The sequence below is a fragment of the Meleagris gallopavo genome, chromosome 7, assembly GCF_905368555.1.
Source record: "Meleagris gallopavo chromosome 7, MGAL_WU_HG_1.1, whole genome shotgun sequence".
Taxonomy (NCBI): domain Eukaryota; kingdom Metazoa; phylum Chordata; class Aves; order Galliformes; family Phasianidae; genus Meleagris; species Meleagris gallopavo.
The window spans coordinates 10,631,962-10,654,688 of NC_139410.1; the positions used below are offsets into that span (position 1 = coordinate 10,631,962).

Here is a 22,727-nt window from a genome sequence, read left to right on the forward strand (position 1 = left end):
AAATATGTCCCCTGCTTTTATTCCACTAATAACATTTCAACTTACATTTCCTAAGTGGAAAGGTAGCATTATATGGCATTATCCATATATCTAGTTATTACAGCAGTACTCTTCAATTGTCTGTATACGGAAATGTTTTGAAGTTTATTGTTTAAAGCACAGTAGAAATTGTAGGTATTTAAGGTTAAATTTATTGTTCTGAGAAATCTACTTAACACTAAAGAGAGCTAATGGCCTGACCATGAGACATTAAAAAAAAAAAATTATTTATTTTTTAAATAGGTATACCTACTGTGGGATTTTCCTTTTCTTGTGTTTTTATGTCAGGTGAAATCTCTAAGAAACAAACATGCCAATAACAACAGAAATCATGTAAGAACCAGAAAAGAGCAGTACATAGGTTTCTACAGGAACAAACCTTAACTCTGAATTTTGATAGGGCGTGATAATTCAGAATTCTTTCATCAGTTCCTTTCACAGCTCCTGTTGCGTTCAATCTGTTCCACCTTCTTTTAGTTCTGTATGGCTTTTGATATCGAAGCAGGAGCAAAACCAATCTTAAAATGAATAATCAGTTATATCTTTATCTAATGACTCAACTACTAGTAACATAATGTGTTTTCTGTGAATATCAGGTGAAAGGAACTGAAATCTAATATGTTGCTTGAGAAATGACTGAAAATATTTATACGTGTGCTTAATGATTGTCAGAAAACTAAAGGTCTTTCTATGAGATGAGAAAGATTTAAATGTGAATCTGAAAGAATTACTGTTCTGAAATCTACTCTCCTTGTTTGTTCCCTACTTCAGGTAGCGGAAGTATCCATATTAAAAATGGACAATGCATATAAGATTCCCAACTTGAGATGCTGGGCTTCTGCTTGCAAAACAAACTTGCCATCAAACACAGCATTTCGAGGGTTTGGTTTTCCTCAGTCAGGACTGGTGACAGAAACTTGGATAACAGAAGTTGCAGAGAAAACAGGTTTATCGCCAGAAAAGGTGCGAATACAAAGACGTCTCTTCTGAAATGAAATCTATGAAGTTAAAATTATTTGGATTAGCTTAAATGTTTGAACAAATCTTTTTAAAGTCAAACATGATTTGTACTATAACTGTTTCTTTTTAACAGTGTCTGATTATTGAAGAATAGCATGCTCTTTACAACTGAACCAAACTGGTAATTGTTCAAAAAAAAAAACAAAAAACCATAATAAACTAGACTAGTTGTCTATTAGTTCTCCCATATGGTCAGTCTACCTTTAATGTGATTGTGTGTCTGCTAATCTTATTATTTCAGGTTAGGGAAATAAATATGTATAAGGAGGATGAGCAAACACACTTCAAACAAAAGCTTGATCCACAAAACTTAATACGTTGTTGGAATGAATGTATGGAGAAATCTGCATACTACGGTAGAAAAACAGCTATTGAAGAATTCAACAAACAAAATTACTGGAAGAAAAAAGGGATTGCCATTGTTCCAATGAAGTTTCCATTTGGACTAGGCTCACGTTACCTTTCTCAGGTTAGTTTTTTTTAAAGAATAAACGAGCTGAACTTTTCATTTGTAGACAATTATAGTTACCTTATAACAATAAAGAAAAAGTCATCTTTCAACTTCTGGAAAGTTATCATTCTTCTAACAGTTGTTGCTGTACTAGCTTCTAGCTATCTGCAAGTTGAGATCACAGCTGTTTGATCTTCAGGACCCAAGCAGCTTAGACTATGCCTATATAGAAGTCAGCTTTGTCCCTTAGGATGTGATATAGAAAAGGGAGCAGTTAAGAGTATTTTGGGAATGATTGCAAAGTGTAATTGGATAAGTTGTCAATTTTAGAAATAGTCTTGGACTTACTCTTTCTGACCATGGGTTAAAATGGGAGGCTTTTCTTAGACTTAACCCTTTGAAGTAATCAAAGAGTAAATTTAAGGATGAAAAGGAGAACAACAGTACTTTTTAGTCAGTATGTTTGTTTTACACTGGTGTTCAATAATTTGAAGAATGAATAACATTTTATCAGTTGAAAATTAGTCATTTGACTTCACTGAATCAGATCAAATTGGCCTGTCTCTATACAGAATGTTTGTAGTCTACAGCACCTACTTCTCACTGAGTCCATGAGGAAAAGCTCAATTTAGAGCCTTCTTACTCTGTCTAGCACTGACAGCCTTTCAAAACTTGTGTGTCCAAAGGCACTCAGATATCAGTTAGAACCACTAATGATGGAGGATCTTACAGCTTTTTTTGAAACTATTGAGAGTCTATGCTAAGTCTGGCTATATTTCAGGATCTAGCAACAGCAAAAAGCAGACCTCCAAGGATTTGTATCATTTTCTTTTGAAGCTTGTTAAGGAACTAGAATTCAAAATGTCACCTGTTCAAAAACATTAAGCAGAAAACTCCTTTCGTTTTTTTTTTTTTGATCCATCACCATATATAACAATTTCTCACTTGAATAATCTTTATTTATTTATTCATTTACTTTTCTTTTAGGCTGCTGCTCTGGTTCATATTTATACGGATGGATCTGTGCTTTTGACACATGGTGGAATTGAATTGGGACAGGGTATTCATACAAAAATGATCCAGGTAACAAATGATCAAAATATTAACTTATGCTTTGCCTGTTATACAGATAAACAATGGGAAATTTTTCTTCTTGCTTATTTAGTGTACCAGATTAACAGTTTCTTCGCTATCGTTGTTCTTGGTGCTTTGCATTGATATAGTTGGAAAGAAAAGTTGATAGGGACAGCAAAAATAGAGAAAATATGTTTATTATTTTTCCAGTGATATGTGAGGAGACTCATTAGAAATAAGATCTTTTGATCTTCAGGAGATAGTTCTATAATCCCTATTCTATTACAAAAAAAGTCAGTAATCACAAAGAGACGATATTGCCATCATCTTTGTTTACTCTATAATTGGAATAATTGAAACATAATCTCTAAAGATAATTAGTGAGCTGATGAAAGCTTGGGATCTGGGCATGCATAATTCGTCCTCTGTCATAATCAGCAAAATCAGGATCTGAATGTTGGACTTCAGAACCTCAATCCAGAGTTTCAGTACAGCTAAAACATTTTGCTTCTGTTCTGTCTCTTTGTACTGACAAACTCAGCAGAATGACTATTTCTGGCGGTTAGAAAAGGACTTGCTAAAACAGTATCTTTCCTAGTAGTACCATCTTCTAGCAAGTACTCAGGAACAGTTGAAATGTTTGGAATGTTTCTGAAATGAAGAACATATTCTGCTTCCTGAAACAGGTTGCTAGTCGGGAATTAAACATCCCAATGTCATATATTCACTTCTGTGAAACAAGCACAACAACTGTTCCTAATGCATGTGCTTCAGTAGGATCTGCAGGGACAGATGTCAACGGCATGGCTGTAAAGGTAAAGTGTTTAGCTTAACAAAACACACTGTTCTTCATGGTATTTAATGTCTGCCAAACTTTAGGTATTGTGACTCCATGGAAATTATTTGAGGTTATTAGTAACACCACTAAAGATTACCAAGAAAAAATATTAATTGCTGATAGTATCTCAGTAATGGTGCTTATGAAATTTCAAAATATGATCTGAGCTTTCCTTCAGAAAGCTTACATTTGACCAAACCCTTGCCTCTTCAGACAGAAGCAAACTAGTCCTATACAAATTCTAGATTTTATTCCTGTTTTTAATCTACTTATTAGTAATGATTCCTGCTCTTTTAACTCAAGCCTTTATAAGGTTTATGATTATGCAGATAACTCCTTCCATCCTTTTTCTAAATTACAATAAAGGATATATTAATTAAGCACTAACTAGAATGTATCTTGAGTAGTACTTTATTTGCCAAATTTATGTTTGTTAATCTTGCATTGCTTTCTTCTGATTTCTCTCCATAACCAGGATGCTTGCCAAACTCTTCTGAAACGCCTGCAGCCTATCATTAATGAGAACCCAAAAGGCAACTGGAATGATTGGGTAAGAGATGTGAAACCTACTAAATGTATTTGTGTGCTTACAGAACTTGTGACACATGTATTGCCATCTATTAGTCTTCTAAGCCTGATAATCCTAAAGCTAAAAGCCTTAAAACACGTCGATTCACAGAATATTTGGAATGTAAGTGCTTTGGATGCATGCAAAATAATCTCTAGATCATATCTAGGTTGAAAAGGAAGGAAAGCTATCTGTGGAGTCACATTTAGAGGTTCTTGGTTTTTTTTTATGCAGATAAAATGTTAGTTTGTGTAGTAGTGTGACTGTCTTCAACTTACTCTTAAACAGGCTATTGCAAGAAGATTTTCAAGATATATGTGTACAGTGCCTATTTTCCTACGAGACTGTTCTTTATTTTTCACTAATCACAAATTCACAAATAAATGGAAACCTTCTCAACCTCATACTTCTATCTGCTACGTGTGGTGTATTACAGAACTGCAAAAAAAAAAATGAGCAAGAATGCTTGCTTCCATTGCTCTGATATGTAATTCATTATAATGTTAGTTACATTTGCTGTAAGTTAGTACAGAATTAATGCTAAAGCTATTCATTAATGGCCTGTATCTGGTGTCCACTTGAAGTAGTAACAGAATTTTAGGCAAGGCATTGTCTTAAGTAAGTTTCTTCTACTACATCAGCTATTTCCATGAAGATATGTCTGTGAACCTAGCTGTATTGTTATATTAAAGGAAAGCACGTTATTTCTGATGAACCCAATATTACTTGTTATCTACAGCCTTATGAAAATGACAATCCCTACAGTGAGACATTTAGAGATCAATACACTAGGGTGTTTCTTCTTGTGGGATTAAATACTGTAGTAACTACAAAAAATAAAAATATTTTCTTGGCAGTATTAATTTCTGGCAACAGCAATTAATGTTGGGATACATGTGGTAACTTGATAACTGACAGCTATCTATGCAAAAAAGTAAAATCTAGTGCCAAATCTAGGTGTCAAATCAGTGTGGATAATTCAGACACACCTAAAACAGTAGCAGCAATAGCTAACCTAATAAATAATTTTAAACCATGCAGAGAAACAATTTTATGACTTGCAGAGTAAGTAAATTTAATATATTAAAAAAACCCAAACCTTCTGACTTGTCAATCACATAAATCTGATGTGAATGTCACTGAAAGGAAATGAAATATTAGGTGTTATATCCATTCTTACGCCGCTGGCAGAAGAACAGTGCAAGGAACATTTCTCTTGTTAACTGTCATTTTTATGCTGATAAATCATACAGATCTTTTGTCTCAGTGACGTATCATCCAGATCTGTTCAGCTGACAAAGAGGGACCCATTTCTATTGAATCTGAACAGGAAAGTCAAGCAGAACCCTCTCTGACTCTGGTGTTACCAGCAGTAAAGATCTTTTTAAGAACACTGCTGCTTGCAGGTCCATTCCCTATTGTATTACCAAGAGTTCAGGTTACTCCTTCAAATGTGGTGAAATATTAAGGCACCATGTGCAGCTAAACATGCTTATAAATTTCTTTTTAAGTAAATGGATGATGCATGCTGTGTTCCTTCCTTACTGGTTCCTTGGCTTACAACAAAACTTGCTGTGTTTTACAGATTAAAAAAGCCTTTGAACAAAGTGTGAGTCTTTCAGCTACTGGCTACTTTAGGTGAAGTATTTTTGTTCCTTTAAAATGCACAGTCTTAAACACCAGGACTGATTTCTGACGATGCCAATTCAGTGGGTGTGAGACCCTGTCCAATTGTTCTTAATGGCTTAGCTTGTATTTTATGTAAGTCTTTGATATGTGAGGAGGTTGGATTATAATGTTCAAGTGCTAATTTGTAGCTGGCTCTGTGCAGATTCTCTAGAAAGCATCAAGAGAATATTTCAACTCGTATTTGCTCCATAATGCTTCCATTAGAAAATCAGGAAACACTGAGAAAGTGACCGCTGCCCATAATGGCAAATACACAAAGCAGGATATAGTTTATTTACTGAAAGCTATATTACCATATACTATAAGTTGTGCTATATTTTCTTTATGATTTTCACCTTAAACATGATTACACTGCATTTTACAAAAGGGAAAAAACAACATGGCAGCTCTAGAACACACATCTGGAATTGGCAACCAAGCGCACTTGTTATTTTAGATTTCACTTCAAGTATTTTCAAACTTTTGTGTGCTTGTGTGCTTTGTCATGATACAAACATTGATTATTCATTGTGGACTTTTTCTTCTATCAGAGGTTATGATGCAAATATGGACTGGGAGAAAGGGGAAGGACAGCCATTCACGTACTTTCTTTATGGAACTGCTTGTTCAGAGGTTGAAATTAACTGTTTAACGGGAGATCACAAGGTAATAACTGAGCATCATGTTAGTTTTGTAAATAATGTGGATGATCTTCCTCTAGATTTTTTTTGTCACTCAACATTCCAACAGCTACTCGGGCTTTGCATGAATAAATCACATGTTTTTACATGATAATATGTGTATTCATAGAGTGAATGCAAATTGGAGACACGCAGAATGATATCTGTGCAATCTTGACTGCACATTTGACACATCTATATCAATGTCATACCAGTTCACTTTTGGATTATGGCAGACATTTGGCATGTTCTCTGCCTGTCCTCTCCCTGTTAACAAACAAATTACAGCAAAATTAAATATACCGTTTCCAGTTTTTTACCTTTTAGACAGGTAGGTGTCGTAGTCTACTGATCGTACGCCCACTATATGTATTTATTTCCTTGTGTAAATGGAAAAGATCTGTGATGGCTAGCTCTAGCTAAAATTCCATTAGAGCTGAGACAAGCTCATTTTGCTTATAATAAGGTATGGGGAATTACTTTGAAATTGTGTACGTGCGGAAGAACATGCATTTTAGCATATATTATTCCACTGAATACCAACTCTAACCCATCTTGTTTTCTTATGCCTCTACCCTATCCATCTCTATCAGTGATATGACATTGAATTTTATTAACAGAACCTCAGAACAGACATAGTTATGGACATTGGATGCAGCATAAATCCAGCTGTGGATATAGGACAGGTATGTTCCAAGAATTTCCTGCCGTCTGATTTCTGTTAAACTGATAGTCTTATCTGAAGGGAATATTTCTCTATTAATTCAGAAAACATTAATTTGTCATATATGATATTAGTAAGTTCTTTACTTGCAGTCTTCTCCCATTTGTGTCACTGAGGCCTGGATTTTACCCATGATCTCTAATGTCAACCTGTAGTACTTCCTTCATGTATATGTGCTCACTATCTGCCGGACTTAAATCTTGTTTGTGATCTGCATTCTCTGATTTAATCTGTTTAATCTGCCTTCCTACCTGTTAGTGGGGAAACACCTTTCTTCATTGCAGGCTGGTCCACAGACTTCATCATTCATCATGAATGCACTTGTCTCTGGTGTGAGAGAAGAGTATGAAAGCTTTTCCCATCATGGTAGCCACGAAATGTTGAGAAATCCCCTTAGGCAAACAGGAAATAAATTGATCTTCTAAGAACCAGTGATACAAATCAGTTCTTGCCACAGTTTTACCCATCTTAACAAACATGAGTACATAAATGTTATGTCTTTTCTTATTTTAAGATTGAAGGTGCCTTTGTTCAAGGCATTGGACTTTACACAATGGAAGAATTAAAGTACTCTCCAGAAGGAGTCCTACGTACTCGGGGTCCAGATCAGTATAAGATCCCTGCTGTTTGTGATATTCCAGAACAATTTAATGTTTCTCTACTGTCATCTTCCCAAAATCCTTATGCCATCTATTCATCAAAGGTAAGCAAACCATCACAGGACTTGAGTCTTAGATCTCAGGACAATCAGAGAAATAAATACAGAAAAGTGTATCTATACATGCAAGATATGAGGCTGGATGACATGTGTTCCAGGATCCTAAGAGAGCTAGCTCGTATGATTGCCGAACCTCTCTCCATCATACTTGAAAATTCATAGTTAGGTGACTAGAGAACAGGAAACAATCACTGCCATTTATAAGAAAGGTAGGAAGGAGAACTCAGGGAACTACAGGCCGGTGAGTCTCACCTCTGTGCCTGGGAAGATCATGCAACAGATCTTCCTGGAAGACATGTTGAAGCACATGAGGAACAAGTCAGGTGATCTGAAACAGCCAAGATTACCAACAGAAGGTTATTCTTGACCAATGTAGTGATCTTCTACAATGGCATTGTGGAGTGATGGCAGTGATGGAGTGATGGCATTGGTGGACAAAGGGAGGGCAACTGATGCCATCTACCTAGACTTCTGCAAGATGTTTGACGTGGTTCCCCCATGATGTCCTTATCTATAAATTGGAGAGATACTGATTTGAAGGGTGGATTGTTTATTGGATAAGGAATTGGTTGGCAAGTCACAGCCAGAACTTTTCTCAGCATAGCTTTCATGCCTTACAAGCAGTAATTACAGGGTTTTGTTAACAAGCTATTCACAGAAGTTGCAATGTAAATTTAAAATTTTTAAATCAGAGATAGACTGATGGGTTAGAATGAAAATAATCAAGAAATTGATAGAGAAGGGATAATGACTGTGAGAGTACGTGCATGTGTTTAGCAGTAAGAAATAGGAATGTGTATGTATATTTATATATGAGATAAGCTCAACTATTCAGCTGGTAGAATCATTGCTTCAATTTACACCGGTAAATATTCTTATCAGTTGCAAGTAGTAACAACAAATCAAGATGAAGTCAACTGTGCAAAATTTCAGCTGTTTCAGATATTACTTATGCTTTTAGAATTCAGTAAAATAGCATGACGGGAGGAAGAAACGTTTTTAAGGTAAAAGTTATTAAGGAACAAATAAGTCCTTTAAAATTATTTAAAGCTGTCTTTGTGACACATAATTAGATTTATTTTTTTAATATTGTCTACGTTATGTAGTTACATAGTTGATTCTATAAAACTGATGCTAGTATCCCTCTTCAAACAGTTTTTACCCTTTTTTGTAAACATCTATAATTACCCTGAGAATTCACTGTCTTAGGGAAGTGTGATTCTGTCTTCATGCGGCATGTTTGGGGAAGACGTTTGTTTCTCAAATTGTAGCAAGCAGATTGCAATTGCAGTATCTCAGTCAAACTCAGATTAAGATATTCAGTATTTCAGCAGAAAGTATCCAGAGGAAGTGTAGGTTTTACCTACTTTTGAGATAAGGAACAAATGTGAATCTTACGTCTGAATCAGTAAGAGAATGTAAAGACCACTGAGGTGTTTCCTTGTCTATGGTGAATTAGTGTGAATTCCGACTTTTTTCTTATCTGTTCCTGCTCCTGGATTGAGATTGCTTTAATTTAATCTGTAACTTATTATAAATTTCAGTTCAGCAAGAAGGCAAAAAGATTTTAAAATCAAAAGCCGGTATCTGAAGCCAATCTTTCTAGGTCCCTGGAAGCATTCAGCAGCAGCAGACTTGAAGTTACCTAAGTCTGCTTCTGCTAAATTCAAGAAAAGCATACTAAAGAATAAAGTGCTTTGAGTCACTATCATCTGAGCTTTTCAATTAGTATTGCTATGACATGTATTTCTCATCTGCTCAACTTTTTTTTTTCCCAGGGGTTAGGTGAGGCGGGACTTTTCTTGGGAAGCTCTGTGTTCTTCGCATTGAGAGATGCAATAACTTGTGTGAGGAATGAAAGAGGACTAAAAAAGACCTTTGCACTGAACAGCCCTCTGACTGCTGAACAAATACGAGCAGCCTGCACAGATGACTTCACTAAAATGGTAATAGGAAGGTGGGGGAGTGATCTGTTTAATTATGTCTAAGTAAATGTAACAAAATAAGCTTTTGGCATCCCTGAGTGGTGAAGCGCCTAATGATGTTCCAGCTGGGAATGCTTTATATAGAGCAATATCATGCAGCCCTTTCCACTGAAGGCTCCTTCAAAACTGAAATATCTGATAATAGGTCTCACACAACCAAGTTATTCCAGCGAATTCCTTTCAAGCATTGTTCTGGAATTATCTGATTTTGCATAATCTTTCTGCATAATCTTTCTTTCCCTTTAAAACTTTTTTATTTTTTTTTTTCCAATCCCTTTTCTTCCTGAAGCCTCCTCTTTTCTTCTACATGGCAAATTCCATAGCCATTCCATAAATAACTGGTATTACCAATGTGTGCTAGATAGTAGATCAGTCTCTGAGCAGTTTCATCCTCCTTCGAAGTTTCCCATCAACTTCCACTCTGGCACTGTCACTTCTTTGTGGTACTCCTTGCTGTGTCCAGAGCTCTTTCGGAGAAAAGAGAGCTAACAAAAGAATACAGAAGAAAAACGAATGAAGTGATACACTTTCAATAATTCTTACCCTGCAGATTCACTGTTTTCTGCAACTGTTCACTGTTACTTATTCCCACTGTTACGGCCATTCTTCTTCTACTGAAATTTAGATTTAGTCTATAAAATCTGTGAAGCAAAGTCCTGGCCAGCCTGTGCATCCAGGCTGTGCCCCAAACCTTTGTGGCTTTGGCACAGAAACTTCTGAGCTCTCGCTTACAAATTACTTTTCTTTGGTTGTGGTAGATGGCACTGACCCCAAAATCATTAGGTATATGGACTTGCTTTCGTTACAAGAATTTGCAGGAGGTGAGGTCCACAAATGCAGAAACTATGCTTCTCTGCCCCTGTGTCATCCTGAGCTCAGTTTTACCTTCCTTCTAGACATCATCTATAGGTATCTTCTGTGGAACACCCTACTGGGCAACTTAGTGGCACCTGATAAGGACAATATTCAGTTTGTCAGTCAAATAATATTAACATGTGATTCTTTTCATATCTTGTTTTCTTAGATGACACGTGATGAATCTGCTTCCTCCACTCCTTGAGCCAGAGTGCATCAGACCTGAACAGAATTCCAACTATTGATTTCCTGCTCCAAAACACACTAATCAACTCACATAAAATAAAGTATTTTCTCATTTTCAGAATAGAAACATATATACATTAAAAAACACATTACTCTTCTATCAGTCTTCATTTTCTGTCTGGTATACTTACTACACCACTTGAGTTACAGCATTTAATTATTAGAAATACATCTGCAAACATACTTATTCCACAAGAAGGGTGGAGCATTACTGTGATTAAAAAAAGACTAAAGCAAAATAACAGAAAACAATTTAAAAACAGCAAAATATATCTGCAATTATCAATCATCTGATGCTGCCTAGGATGTAGACAAGCAGTAGCAGCTGGAGACAGGAAAATATAAAGCAGCACTGTTTAGAATGGTAACAAATTCTGATGATATTACAAATAAATACATTCTTCAAATTTAATATAAGACAAGTTCAAGAAAGTACGTAGAATATATTGAAATGAATATATTATGGAAGCTCCAGACACAGTTTTCTGATTTCAACATTAGAATCCATAGAATTGAGCTCATGGAAAACTTCAGCCTTTCCTCTTATCAAAGTACAAAGTTGAAATTTCAATTCTGAATGTGCTCTCTCATACCTACAGATATCCAAAAGTCTCTGGTATTTGGATTTGGGGCTTTGATGTAAGATGCATTGTAACACAGAGAAACCATTACTTTTTCAGTGTATGTATGTATGTTTCAGAAAGTAACACTTGAAAAAATTGTACTAGATTCATGGACTCATAGAATCACCAAGGTTGGAAAAGACCCACAAGATCACCTAGTCCACCCATCACCAATAGTTCTCACTAAACTGTGTCCTTCAACATGTTCTTTCATGGAGTCAGTCACACGTTGAACATGTGATTTCAGTGAACCTCTGCATCATCTGTTCCTTACTGCTGTTTATAATGAAAATCATTGGCTCTAATTATTTCACACATTGGTCTGAGGTCTCTCATTTCACTTCTTAGTTTACCACCAACTATTTTCTCTTCTTTCCTTTCATACCTTTTTTATGAGCTGGTATTGTATTTGTGAGGGAAACCAAGTTAGCTGGTTGGACTTGTTTTATTTTGGCTATTAAAATATGAATATTTATTGTTGCAATTTGTGACTCTGTGATCTCTGAGAGGGTGAAATTCATCTGCTTAAACCTGGGATTGAGTGCCATTTTAGACATGATAAGACAGCAGAGACATAGGAGAGCCCACAGTTAGAAGATACGACATTGTAACTGGAGACCAAAATGCTTATAGTAGGTCATCTGAAAGGACACTAGAAGTATGGGTTAGGCAGCTGAAGCCCTCTTGGTTTTAAGTTCTTTTTCTTCATTTTCATTGTACTGCTTTGGGTCTTATATATGTTAAGAAAAGTAAAAAATAAGTAAATGTATGTGCTGCTGACATTATTAGTTTTTCTGATTAGAGAGGTCTTTTGCTGTGTGGGTTTGTTAGTGACAATTTGCAACCCCATGTGTCAGTAATAGCTCCAAACTAAGGGTAAATCCCAGGATATGCTGAAACAGGGAGCATATGAAATTAATGAATTGTGGGAAGGGCATTTCTGTGGCTCTCCTATGTATCTATGTATCATAATGCATGCTGGTAAATTCCAGGCAAGTCAATTATTGTACAAATTGTGGCCCAACTCTTACATGCAATGATGTCACACCACCTGCCATGCTGAGCTGTTTATACACCTGGGATTCATTGTGTTCTAGTCCTGTGCTTTGCTATCTGCAGTGCAGATCACATCTGCTTATCAGTATTTCTCAGCTACTATTAGCAAAGATTCCTTCCTGCCTTTTTACAAGTGACACAGTTTTCTATTTGTCTCAGAGAAATCTAGCTATATGCTTAACGCGTTTTTGTGGATTTTTTTTTTTTAATGGAAAGATATTAATCTCCTGGCTTTAAGATTCTGAAAAACTGCATGAAAGCTAGACATATCAGCTATTAAACATCCTTTTATTGACACTATACCTAAGAGGGAAATTGTGAAATGAATTTTCATGGAATAGAGAAGTGTTAAGGAGGTGGGTATTTTTTGTGTTTTTGTTGTTAAGTTTTTAGTATTAAAGATTTGCAGACTCGAGGAGATGCACAAGCAAAGTGTTAGGTCTCCAAAGGCATAGTGGGTTGGATGGCTATAGACACATTAATATATACTGTGCAGAAACACTCAAACTGGAAATGGCTGGTAGAAACTTTTTTCTTGTTTTTGTGGTAAAGAATTATTTCTATAAATATCTACATTCACTCCCAAGCTATGCCTGGAGAATCTTAAACACCTAACATATAGGTACTAAGTTCTGATTTGGAGTCTGTTGCTCTAAAATGTAGATATTGGGTGGCCAAAGTCCAGTATTACATCTGTTCATTTCTCGTCTTTTAATCCTGCATATTGTTTGTGCAATGCATGAGGAATACCACAATAGTGCTGCAGTTGGCAGAATTTAATAGGGCTTTTGCCTGCAGTACCTTATGACTTCAGTTTTTCATTGTTCATAATTCTCATGACATACTTTAGGGACTGAAACACAAAAGAATAAGCACGTAGCTCTGCTGAGAATAATTTCCTTCTAATGGGAAAAAAGGTGGGAACTGACTACTTTGTCTTACAATACTAAACTGTTTCTAAATGAGAGACACTTTTGCTGTATAATATAAAAAAGTGACATTTAAAAAAAAGAGAAGACTTTGAAAGTCATGCACATAAATTCTCTCTCTCTCAAAAAAAAAAAAAAAAAAGCTAGCTGTAATAAAGCATTTTGAGATTAATGACCTAGTTTACTAAATGTGAATCTAGAATAAATAGATAAGATACTAGAATACCAGATCAGGATTTGGAGTATCCTCCTCTATAAACTTAGCACATATGGTATATCATATAGGGTATGATCAACTCATAATGTCAACTGCAGCAGTCAGGCTATTGAGCTGGAGTGGCATAGAGATAATAGTAGGAAATTTTGAGGTTTATTTAGTAGAAATCCTGACTCTGTTGAAACCTGGTTACAGGGAAATGCTAGCTATAACACCTATCAGTGATATACTAAATGAGAAGCACAGGTTTTAGCTTTAGGCATTCCTACCTATTCTACAGTTCACAGCATTAAAAAGAGTCCTCAGAGTAGTTCAAACCCAGGAATCCCCTCCAACAGGTAACTTATCACTTAGGTTACAAAGTTAGAGTTAGAGGGGATCTTATTCTTTTCACATTATTGCAGCTCATCAGAGAAGAGTTATTGTGCAGAGTGCGAGTAGAAAGTCTGGTGAGCCAGCACCTTAAAATGCCTTACTTGCTGTGAAAGTGCATACCTTACACTGACTCCTCCCTGTCTAGTTGATTTGATGCTCAGTCTGAAAATAAATTTTGCAGGACACAGCAATTTTAGGTGACTTGAGTCAGAGTCATATGACCTAGGTGAGGAGTGTGTAGCATTTCATTAATTTCTCACAGTATATAAAACTTCATTTTTTCAGATATTAATGCGGCAGCATGGCTTGCCATGACAAACAACCAGATGACCTTATCTTTTTTGTGAATGGCAAGAAGGTAAGTTTTTAAATGCTTTTTTTTTCCCTTTGGAAAATTGCTTTAATATTTACTATTTATTTTATACTGCAAAGGTGTTATTCTGGAGCAATATTTTATTCATAGGTAAACTTCTTGTGGATTTGATCTTCATTATAGCATCCTGTTTTCTCCTGAAGGAGCTCGTGGGCTTTTCCTGACTTTATTCTCTGTCTTTACTGTGAACTGGGTTGTTGGATTTCTTTATGGTTTCAATTCAAAACTGAAGAATTTTTGAATTGCCATTGTAAGGAAACAAATTTCAGCATTAAGTTATCTGAGAGAAGTTTCAAGATCTCTGTAACTATTTTTTTTTGGCTTATATTAGCTCAGTATTTTCTGTGCGCTCATAGGCAGTCTATTTATTGCATTAGCAACTTTATGCTTCATTACCTGGAATTTTTAGAATTATAACTAGTTACTATTTACTAAAACCTTACAGTAGCATACTCCTAATGTTGATATAATTGGAGTGAACACCAGTAGTAAAAGGATTCGCTGTTTGCTAATATAATTTCAGAAATTTACAAAAGGAAGGTAAGAGGTTGCTTTTTCTGTTCTTAATGTCAAAAACTCACATTTCATTTTCTAATATATTGTCACCTTTTCTGATTTTCCAGTTTAATAAAAAGTGAGTTCCTATTAATAAAGATATCACCCAATATATATTAAAAGCTGAAATAAAAGAATTTGACTACTTTGTTGCTTTTTTTGTTGTTTGTTTCTTTTATTTTAAAGTTGCCATGTATTTTTCTCTTGTTTGGTCAATATTTTTATATTCTTGAGCAAGAGTACTGGTATAAAAATAAATAAATAAATAAATAAATAAATAATGGTTTCAGGTGGATTGTGGAAAAGTGGTTCAAATTTTTGTCTTTTTAAAAATCTGTTTGTATGTGCCAACTATGCTTACATGCATTCTTTTTTTTGGGGGGGGGGGAAAAGCTGAATTGTTGTGCTTTTTTATATTTTTATGGAAGTTTCACATATTACTTGTTGCTATTTAGCCAGTTGAAAAAGATATGATCCTAAATAGCCTATGTTGTTACCATCTCTTCATCTTAGGTGAAAATATTTTTGAAGCTCAAAAGATTTCCTATGCTGGTTGTTCCCTTCTTTGGTGAAGGTGAGAGGTTAGTGTAGTGCTTTTAGTAATTTCTGAATTCCACTGAACAGTGTTCCTGAACTAGCTAAAGCTGGTAAGCTGGAGCATGCTGCTGATATAGGAAAACTATTGAGAGAAGCCTAAAGTGAGATCTCTCTTCGTTCTGCATTGATAGATCCTAAAATATGTTTTCATGCTTTCTAGGTTAGTACTGACTTCAAGGAGGTAAAAATATGCAGCATTTTCATATGCACAAATTCATGGCTTTAAAACTAAGGGATTTCTGATTCATGCTGATATGAGTCAACAAAGGGTCTAGTAAAAAGATGGAGTCTATTGTTTTCCATCCACTGTTTACTTAGCCTCTTTTTCTTCTCACTTTCCTGAATAAACCATGATTTCTAATACTTTAAAAGGACATATTTCACTAGTACTACCTGACACATTCCTTGATATATCTGTAGATTGTGATCAAGTGTCAGGATCCTATTGCTGAATAAACAGACCTCCTTAATCCACAATCACAGCATTTCAGTGTCACAGTTAATCCTTGTGAGAAGGTTATGTCCACTCCCTGACACATAATCACTCTTTTTTTTTTTCTTTTTTTTTTCCCCCCATGATGCAGGTAATTGAGAGGCAGGCAGATCCTGAAGAATTACTCCTGTATTATCTAAGAAAGGAACGTATCCTTTTGTTTGAGCTCTGCCTTTGAATTCTGCAATTCTGTGAACTAGTATAATTGAGGATTTGTTTGACTTTTCTTTGGGAACAGAACAGTAAGAAGAAATAAGACATCTCCTGTTGCATTTGTTCTTGGCAGTGCAATCCAGTGCTTTATGTGCATTATTTGTTTGGTGACGTGTGTTTAACATCATGAATTTTGAGTGTAACTCTTCTAGGTCCTACCCAAATGCTTCTTTACAGCTTCTCAAACAACAAAAAAACTTTCAGTTCATTTGCCATTAAAATCATAACTAAAGAAATAAACACAGAACTTCTTTTATAGTAAACCACTTATTTAGGTCCCAGTCCCTTAAAGAATTCTGTATAACCATATCTTCTTACTATCTTCTTATCTTTATTTTTTGTCAGTTGGAATTTTCAGGTTCCTAAACTTGTGTCAAGGCTTTATTGACTTCAGTGACAGTTATTCTGAATAAAAAGATGCCATGCAGGTTGCATCTGTGTTTAGCATTTGAGGTCCTTCCATGGTGGAAGCAAAACAACATTAATGTAAAGAGTAAGTGGAGAAGGGCAGTAGTGGAAAATACTTTACAAGCTGTAGCTTTTTTATTAACTTGCATTGTTCAGACATGCAGTGGAATAATTAGCATCTTTTTAACAGTCAAGCACAGTATGATTACTATTATGATTACTAGTATGATTACATAATGATTACTAGTCAGAATGCATAGGAGTACAAAAATTGCACTGAGCGCAGGAACATCTGGAAACATGATGAAATTAGTTTGTAAACATGATATAGTACCAATAAGCAAAATGGATGAAAATGTACTTACCCAATAGGAAGAGTAATACGACTACCTGTCATTCTGATGAATGGAGGAATTAAGATGAAATGAGTCAGTAGATTCAATGGACTGCATGGCACCATGACAATAGAGGAGTAGACTGTGAATTGAATGAAAAAAAAAGGTGGAACTTCTATATTGCACATAATGGACAAAGTCCTTTCTTACAGAACTTAGTCTTGTGCATGGGTATTTTGCTCCATTTTGGGTACTGTACTTCTTTCATGTTCATGAAGCAGCAGTGGAGACATACTGAAATCTGAAATGGACGATACAGATAACTACGTGTAAAGCTTAAGATAGTGTTACAGATAAGGCTCATCAGAGAACCTATTGCTGTATTTCTTCAACATGTTCCAATTACAGGGTACTGATTTTCAGTTTTTTGGGGCTTCACAGGTATTGACTATCAAGAATGAAAACCTCTGTTAGAAGTTTGCCTTGCCCTCATTTCTCTCCATTCTTACCCTTCTTATCTCTTTATTTGTTTTATTTTCATCTATCTTGTACATGTTTTTGTGTGCGTCTGGAGCTATCTGGTTCAAAGATCCCTCCAGTTTTGCTCATGCAGATAAAACAAGGGAAACTCAGCAGAATGTAAAGAAAAGAGGACTTCTTCATCTTATATTTTATTTCTTTAACAGTCTCCTTTTGCAGTCCGTCTCTCAGGAACAAAGTATGGCTGTGGAGTAGGAGGCTGTGGTGCATGCACTGTGATGTTATCTACATATGACCCAGTTGCCAAGAAGATACGGTATCCTCACACTGATATTTGAGAAAATTTGTGTTCACTTGGAAATACTTGGTTTCTTTCTTTCTCATCTAGATAGATCTTGGGGAATTCTGGTACATATTTAAAAAGCTTTACCTATAGTATTTCTCCACAAAAGAGATTCCAGAGTTGGTACCACTATGATGCAATAACACTGAGATCCCAAGTCTCAAATCTTTGCCAACAACAACAAAAAAAACCACAGCCAAACAAAACAAAAAAACAAAAAATAACCCACCAGCACCAATAAAAAACAGAACAAAACAAACAAAAACTTCCACCCCAGCTTTCTGGAGAACTGATATTTTAAAACTGTGTTCTTTATAATCTGAGATTTCTGCAGCCTTCTTATCATCTGCTTCTCCTGACTCTTTTGTGCTTATTTGAATACGTGTCATTGTCAGTGAGTCTTTACTAGACAACACAAAGAAATGTCTTTATTAGACATCTCCCATAATCATTGCTAAAATCTCTGTGGGCTTCAGCAGTGAACACATTCTATTGTAATTGTACAGTTTTGTCTACAGCAAAGTTGGATGTTTTAATTTCTTTCTCTTCCTGGCTCTCGAAACTTACATTTAGAAATGTTGTGTCTGACTTTCTCACATCCTACTTTCCTCCTCAGGTTTTTATAAAGCATGTGTTTGTTGTTGTTGTTGTTGTTTTTAACTTAACCTTTCTCTTTTTTAATTAAGAAAGCTTATTGCTTTATGTGTAGAAAGAAATTCCACCAGTAGGAACAACGTGCATGCTCTCACAGTCCAAATGAAGGATTTTGTATTCTTGTGCATTCTTTTCTTGGTGTCTTTTTATAGTCCAGTAGCTGAAGTATATACCCTTTATTTCTTCCTCCATAACCCATATGACAAGGCTGTTTAACACCGCAATTCTCCTTTACACCTCAAAGACACCATCCCGCCAACTCCTGCCTGCTCCCCATATGCTCACTGCATGGTGCTGCCGTTACTACTGTGGAAGGGGTTGGAAGCATAAAAAAGAGGATTAATCCAATTCAGGTGAGAACACACTGAACTAGGTAGTACACACAGAAAGATAATGAGATTTTCTTGTCTTATGCCTGTAATGGAGATGGGAGTTGTGAAAAGGTACTGTGAGTTTGTACAGAATCTCTGAAAGAATTCTAGAAATTCTGAGTTTTCTCTAATCTTTTTAGATGAACAGGAGTTATTGGGAATTTGGGTAATAATTGCTATGTTGTTGTTGGTCTGATGTGGGTACAGGAAATGAAATAAGGAGCATGGAAGGAGCCATGCAAGGATTATATCACAATCTCCACAACACAGGCCTGTCCATTCCTGTCTTTTGTAGCATGGCAATTTTCAGCAAGGATTAGGAAGAACAAAGAACACTGCTCAGTTTCAGTTATTACACCAGTATGGTATCTAGCCAGCTCACTGGAAACAATATACTGCTTATGTTGCAATACGTGAGGAGTTACCCCAGGTGGCAATTAAATTGACCAGTATTCAAGTAGACACATCTTCCTCGTGTGCCAGAGATTTCCCTTGGATTAGATCAGCTCTGTACTTCCTTCAATCTACCTCATCCCTGAAAAGCATCGTCTGACCAAATTTATTTAAGAATGTTTTCTGTATTTTTTTTTCTCAGTATCATTTTCTAAGGATATTGTCTCTGGGATTGGTCTGCAATGAAGCTTTGACTGATGAGTTGTTATGTTCTGGCCTGCATGATTGTGGTGGATATTTAAACTGAAAGTCTTAGGTTCTCATTCTGATCTCATGTCAAGGAATTAAGGTCATGAGTGTCGAAGTATAATACTGCGAGACAGTATTATCTTTTAACAAGATGTTTGGTCTGAGAATTTTCTCATGAATGGTCCTGGTGGGATAGAAAAAAAAGCTGCTACTAGTCTAATATCTGTTGATGACAAATTTGAAAATGGTTATTCAGAAAGCCAATGAAGCCATATATTTTGTCCTAGGAAAGACTTGCCAAATGCCATGGCTCCCAGTGTGGCTTCTGCACCCCTGGAATGGTGATGTCCATATATGCTTTAGTAAGAAACCATGTGAAACCTTCCATGGAACAGATAATTTCTGCTCTGGATGGTATGTCTCAGATAGTAAATTTTAAAAAGTAAAATGAGACAATAAATATTAACTGGGATAGCAAGTATGATTTGACACAAAAGCAGTAGATGATGTTTCAAAGTGTGTTTTGTTCTAACTACTGTAGTCTGAAGGACATCTTAAAATTCATTGAGCCCTGACTATTTATTTCTGAAAATCATTTAGAGCAGTCTGTTTTTATAGCACTCCTACATCAGCAGCCTCAATATAGTGCAATATTATTTCAATGTTGAATCTATCTTTGATTATATATTTTTTTTGTCTTCAGTGCAAGTACTTCACCTACCAATAACATGAAATCCCTATTAAAAATTTTAACAGACAACTGCGGGGAAGATAAAAGACATGACATACAGCTGACTCTTCAAATTTACTGTAATAGATGAAGCAACTTTCTAATCCCAAGTTTGCTAATAATCCCATAGTTCCCAAAAATATTTGACCATTCCCATTAAGCAGTTTTAACTTAATGAAAGAAGCACCAGAAATTCCAGCAGAGATTTTCCTACTGCTATTAACTGTATGTGAAAATGATGATAGTGGCCAATGGCAGTAGATTTTTGATTGGATTATGAAACCCAAAGATTGTAGTGATAGTAGTAGCAATAGTAGTAGAGTAATAGTAGTATTAACTCTTGGGTGCTTTTTGTCATGTATTTTTGACATACATTTATAAAAAGTATTTCATATTATTATTTGAAATGATTTCTAAAATAAGGAATTTCAATCATATATCATAATCACTATTAAAGTAATATTTCTTATTTTTGCAGATATAATTTTTCCCATTAGGGAATTAGGGACATAATTTTCAACATTTCATATCCACAGATTTCATCTCAGACCATTCCAAATTCTGTGCTTCCAAACATTATTACAATTTCTTATGTTTCATTATGTGGTTTATTTCAGGTAATTTATGCCGTTGCACAGGATATAGGCCAATTATAGACAGCTATGCATCTTTTGCTAAGGTAGGTCAATGTTTGTGAATGTGTTTGTTATTTTGAGACCATTGGTGGGATCTGAAAAGTCTGAGGCTTCCTGAAGAACCGCCTGAATTCTAGCTTAATTTGGAAATTCTTCTTGGTTGAGCCTTTGGAAAATCTGACACTTTGTTTTCAAATGTGCTAAGTACTTACAGTTGCTGCTGACTTTAACTTTGCATGTTAAGTTCTTGCAATGAACTTAAGAATCCTTTACATCAGCTTCAGCCACTTTGATCCAGGTGCCATTGAAACAATTGTGAGCTTTTTTCCATTCTTCTTATGGGTAAAGACACTCAGGTACCCAAAAGGAACTCACTCCTAGGAGCCCCAAGATTCAAGAGATCTCCTGGACTAACTTATCGCATGAATACATAAGTCTGCTTTGGAACAGGAAAAATCAAGGAGATAAATCATGAAGTTGCTTTGTTGGTTTTATAGAATAGGATATGATTTCTTTAGGAGCAAACATGCTGCCAGCTGAGAGGAACTGGACAATGTTGCTTGGATCAAGAAGAACTTGGATGCTCATCTTCTGCAGGAGTTCGGGTAAGATACATTGAAAGGTATTTTTTGTTTGTTTGTTTGTTTGTTTTCATTATCTCCTATTTGCATTACAAAATTTGTAGAAAATGGGCTATCTTTTCTGTCCTTGAACCCAATCTGAATTTCATGCTTTGGCCGCTGGGGAATAGTAGCATAAACATATCTGCATTTCTGCGTTGTCAGAATTAAGATTACAGTGCAGAGTGGCATGACTTATTTAGTGACTTTTTTTAGTGAGTGTGGATCTCACTTTTGCACATTTAAGACTACTGAGAAGAAAACTTTTGAAGAGAGACACTCTCCCTAAAAAAGCTGGTTTAAACGTGAAGTTGGATTCCGGTAACAGAAGTTCTGCAACCATCAGCATGGCTTGTTTGTGTGTTCTTGAGACACCAACTTTGAGGAAACAAAGCTATCCCTGTGCAATATTAGTTTGTGCTTCTGAAGATTTTCATAAACCTTACTGCGTGTTAGTGGGTGCAAGAATCTTAAGGAAGATGTGTCTTTTACATTCTACTGTAATTGATATATTGGAATTGCTTGAAAACAGCAAGAAAGAAGAAAAATATATTGTTTTATTCTTACTCTGTATATGGCACACTTTAAAAATCACCCATTATTCTTCTGGTAAAAGTTCAAGGGATCAATAAAAGTACAGACAGGAACTCCAGTAGACTAAGGCAATTCTTTGTGTGCATATCAGAATATGTTGTGTTTATCCACCTGCAAGAAGAGACCACAGTGCCCAAATATAACAATTCCTTGCTTCATGATGGGAAGTTGGATTCCACAGATGTAATTATCCTGACTGAAGAACTTTAAGGAACTCTGAAGTAACTCTCTAAAGTAAAATGTCATACATATTTTGTCAGTGAAAAACCTTAGGCAAACAGACTGTAACTGCATGTGTGTTTGTGCATCTAAATGTATTGTTTCTGCCTGTGTAAGTACTAAAATTGTTGGCCAGCTTCTGCCACAGTTGTTTGAAGCACAAATCTAGCAATGTGGTAGTTGCTGGATATAAAACAGTACTTCCTTTTTTGTCCATTACTTGGCTTTCACCGATTTTTATTCCTTTTGATTGCTTTCATTCAAATCAAATAGCTATTACTTAATTATTATGAAGGAAAATCTGGAATTTTTTGCCATTTGATCAGTGGAATCAGTCAGACTAGACTATGTCATTCAGAGGCAAGTCTTGTAGTTACTGTGATCATGATTTGTTTAGAG

General features: G+C 35.6%; 2 protein-coding genes across 8 annotated transcripts in view; both read left to right on the forward strand.

Annotated features, from left to right (window-relative positions):
- Positions 1-11,973, forward strand: part of AOX1 (aldehyde oxidase 1) — a 37,948-nt gene extending 25,975 nt beyond the window's left edge. For 2 of the 6 annotated variants that reach the window (XM_019616801.3, XM_085227518.1), the window contains exons 25-34: positions 811-1,002; positions 1,301-1,528; positions 2,498-2,593; positions 3,271-3,399; positions 3,898-3,972; positions 5,576-5,628; positions 6,210-6,324; positions 6,959-7,024; positions 7,577-7,765; positions 9,559-10,874. In XM_019616801.3, the coding sequence (XP_019472346.2) occupies positions 811-1,002; positions 1,301-1,528; positions 2,498-2,593; positions 3,271-3,399; positions 3,898-3,972; positions 5,576-5,628; positions 6,210-6,324; positions 6,959-7,024; positions 7,577-7,765; positions 9,559-9,768 (1,353 nt within the window). In that variant the 3' untranslated portion in view covers positions 9,769-10,874. 6 annotated transcript variants of the gene reach the window in all.
- A 134-nt stretch (positions 11,974-12,107) lies between these two features.
- The window catches only part of LOC100549268 (aldehyde oxidase 2-like), a 45,552-nt gene continuing 34,932 nt past the window's right edge, over positions 12,108-22,727 (forward strand). The window contains exons 1-7 of one of the 2 annotated variants that reach the window (XM_031554061.2): positions 12,108-14,424; positions 16,176-16,233; positions 17,740-17,836; positions 18,762-18,870; positions 19,818-19,944; positions 20,878-20,939; positions 21,414-21,500. In XM_031554061.2, coding sequence (XP_031409921.1) covers positions 14,368-14,424; positions 16,176-16,233; positions 17,740-17,836; positions 18,762-18,870; positions 19,818-19,944; positions 20,878-20,939; positions 21,414-21,500 — 597 coding nt within the window. In that variant the 5' untranslated portion in view covers positions 12,108-14,367. 2 annotated transcript variants of the gene reach the window in all.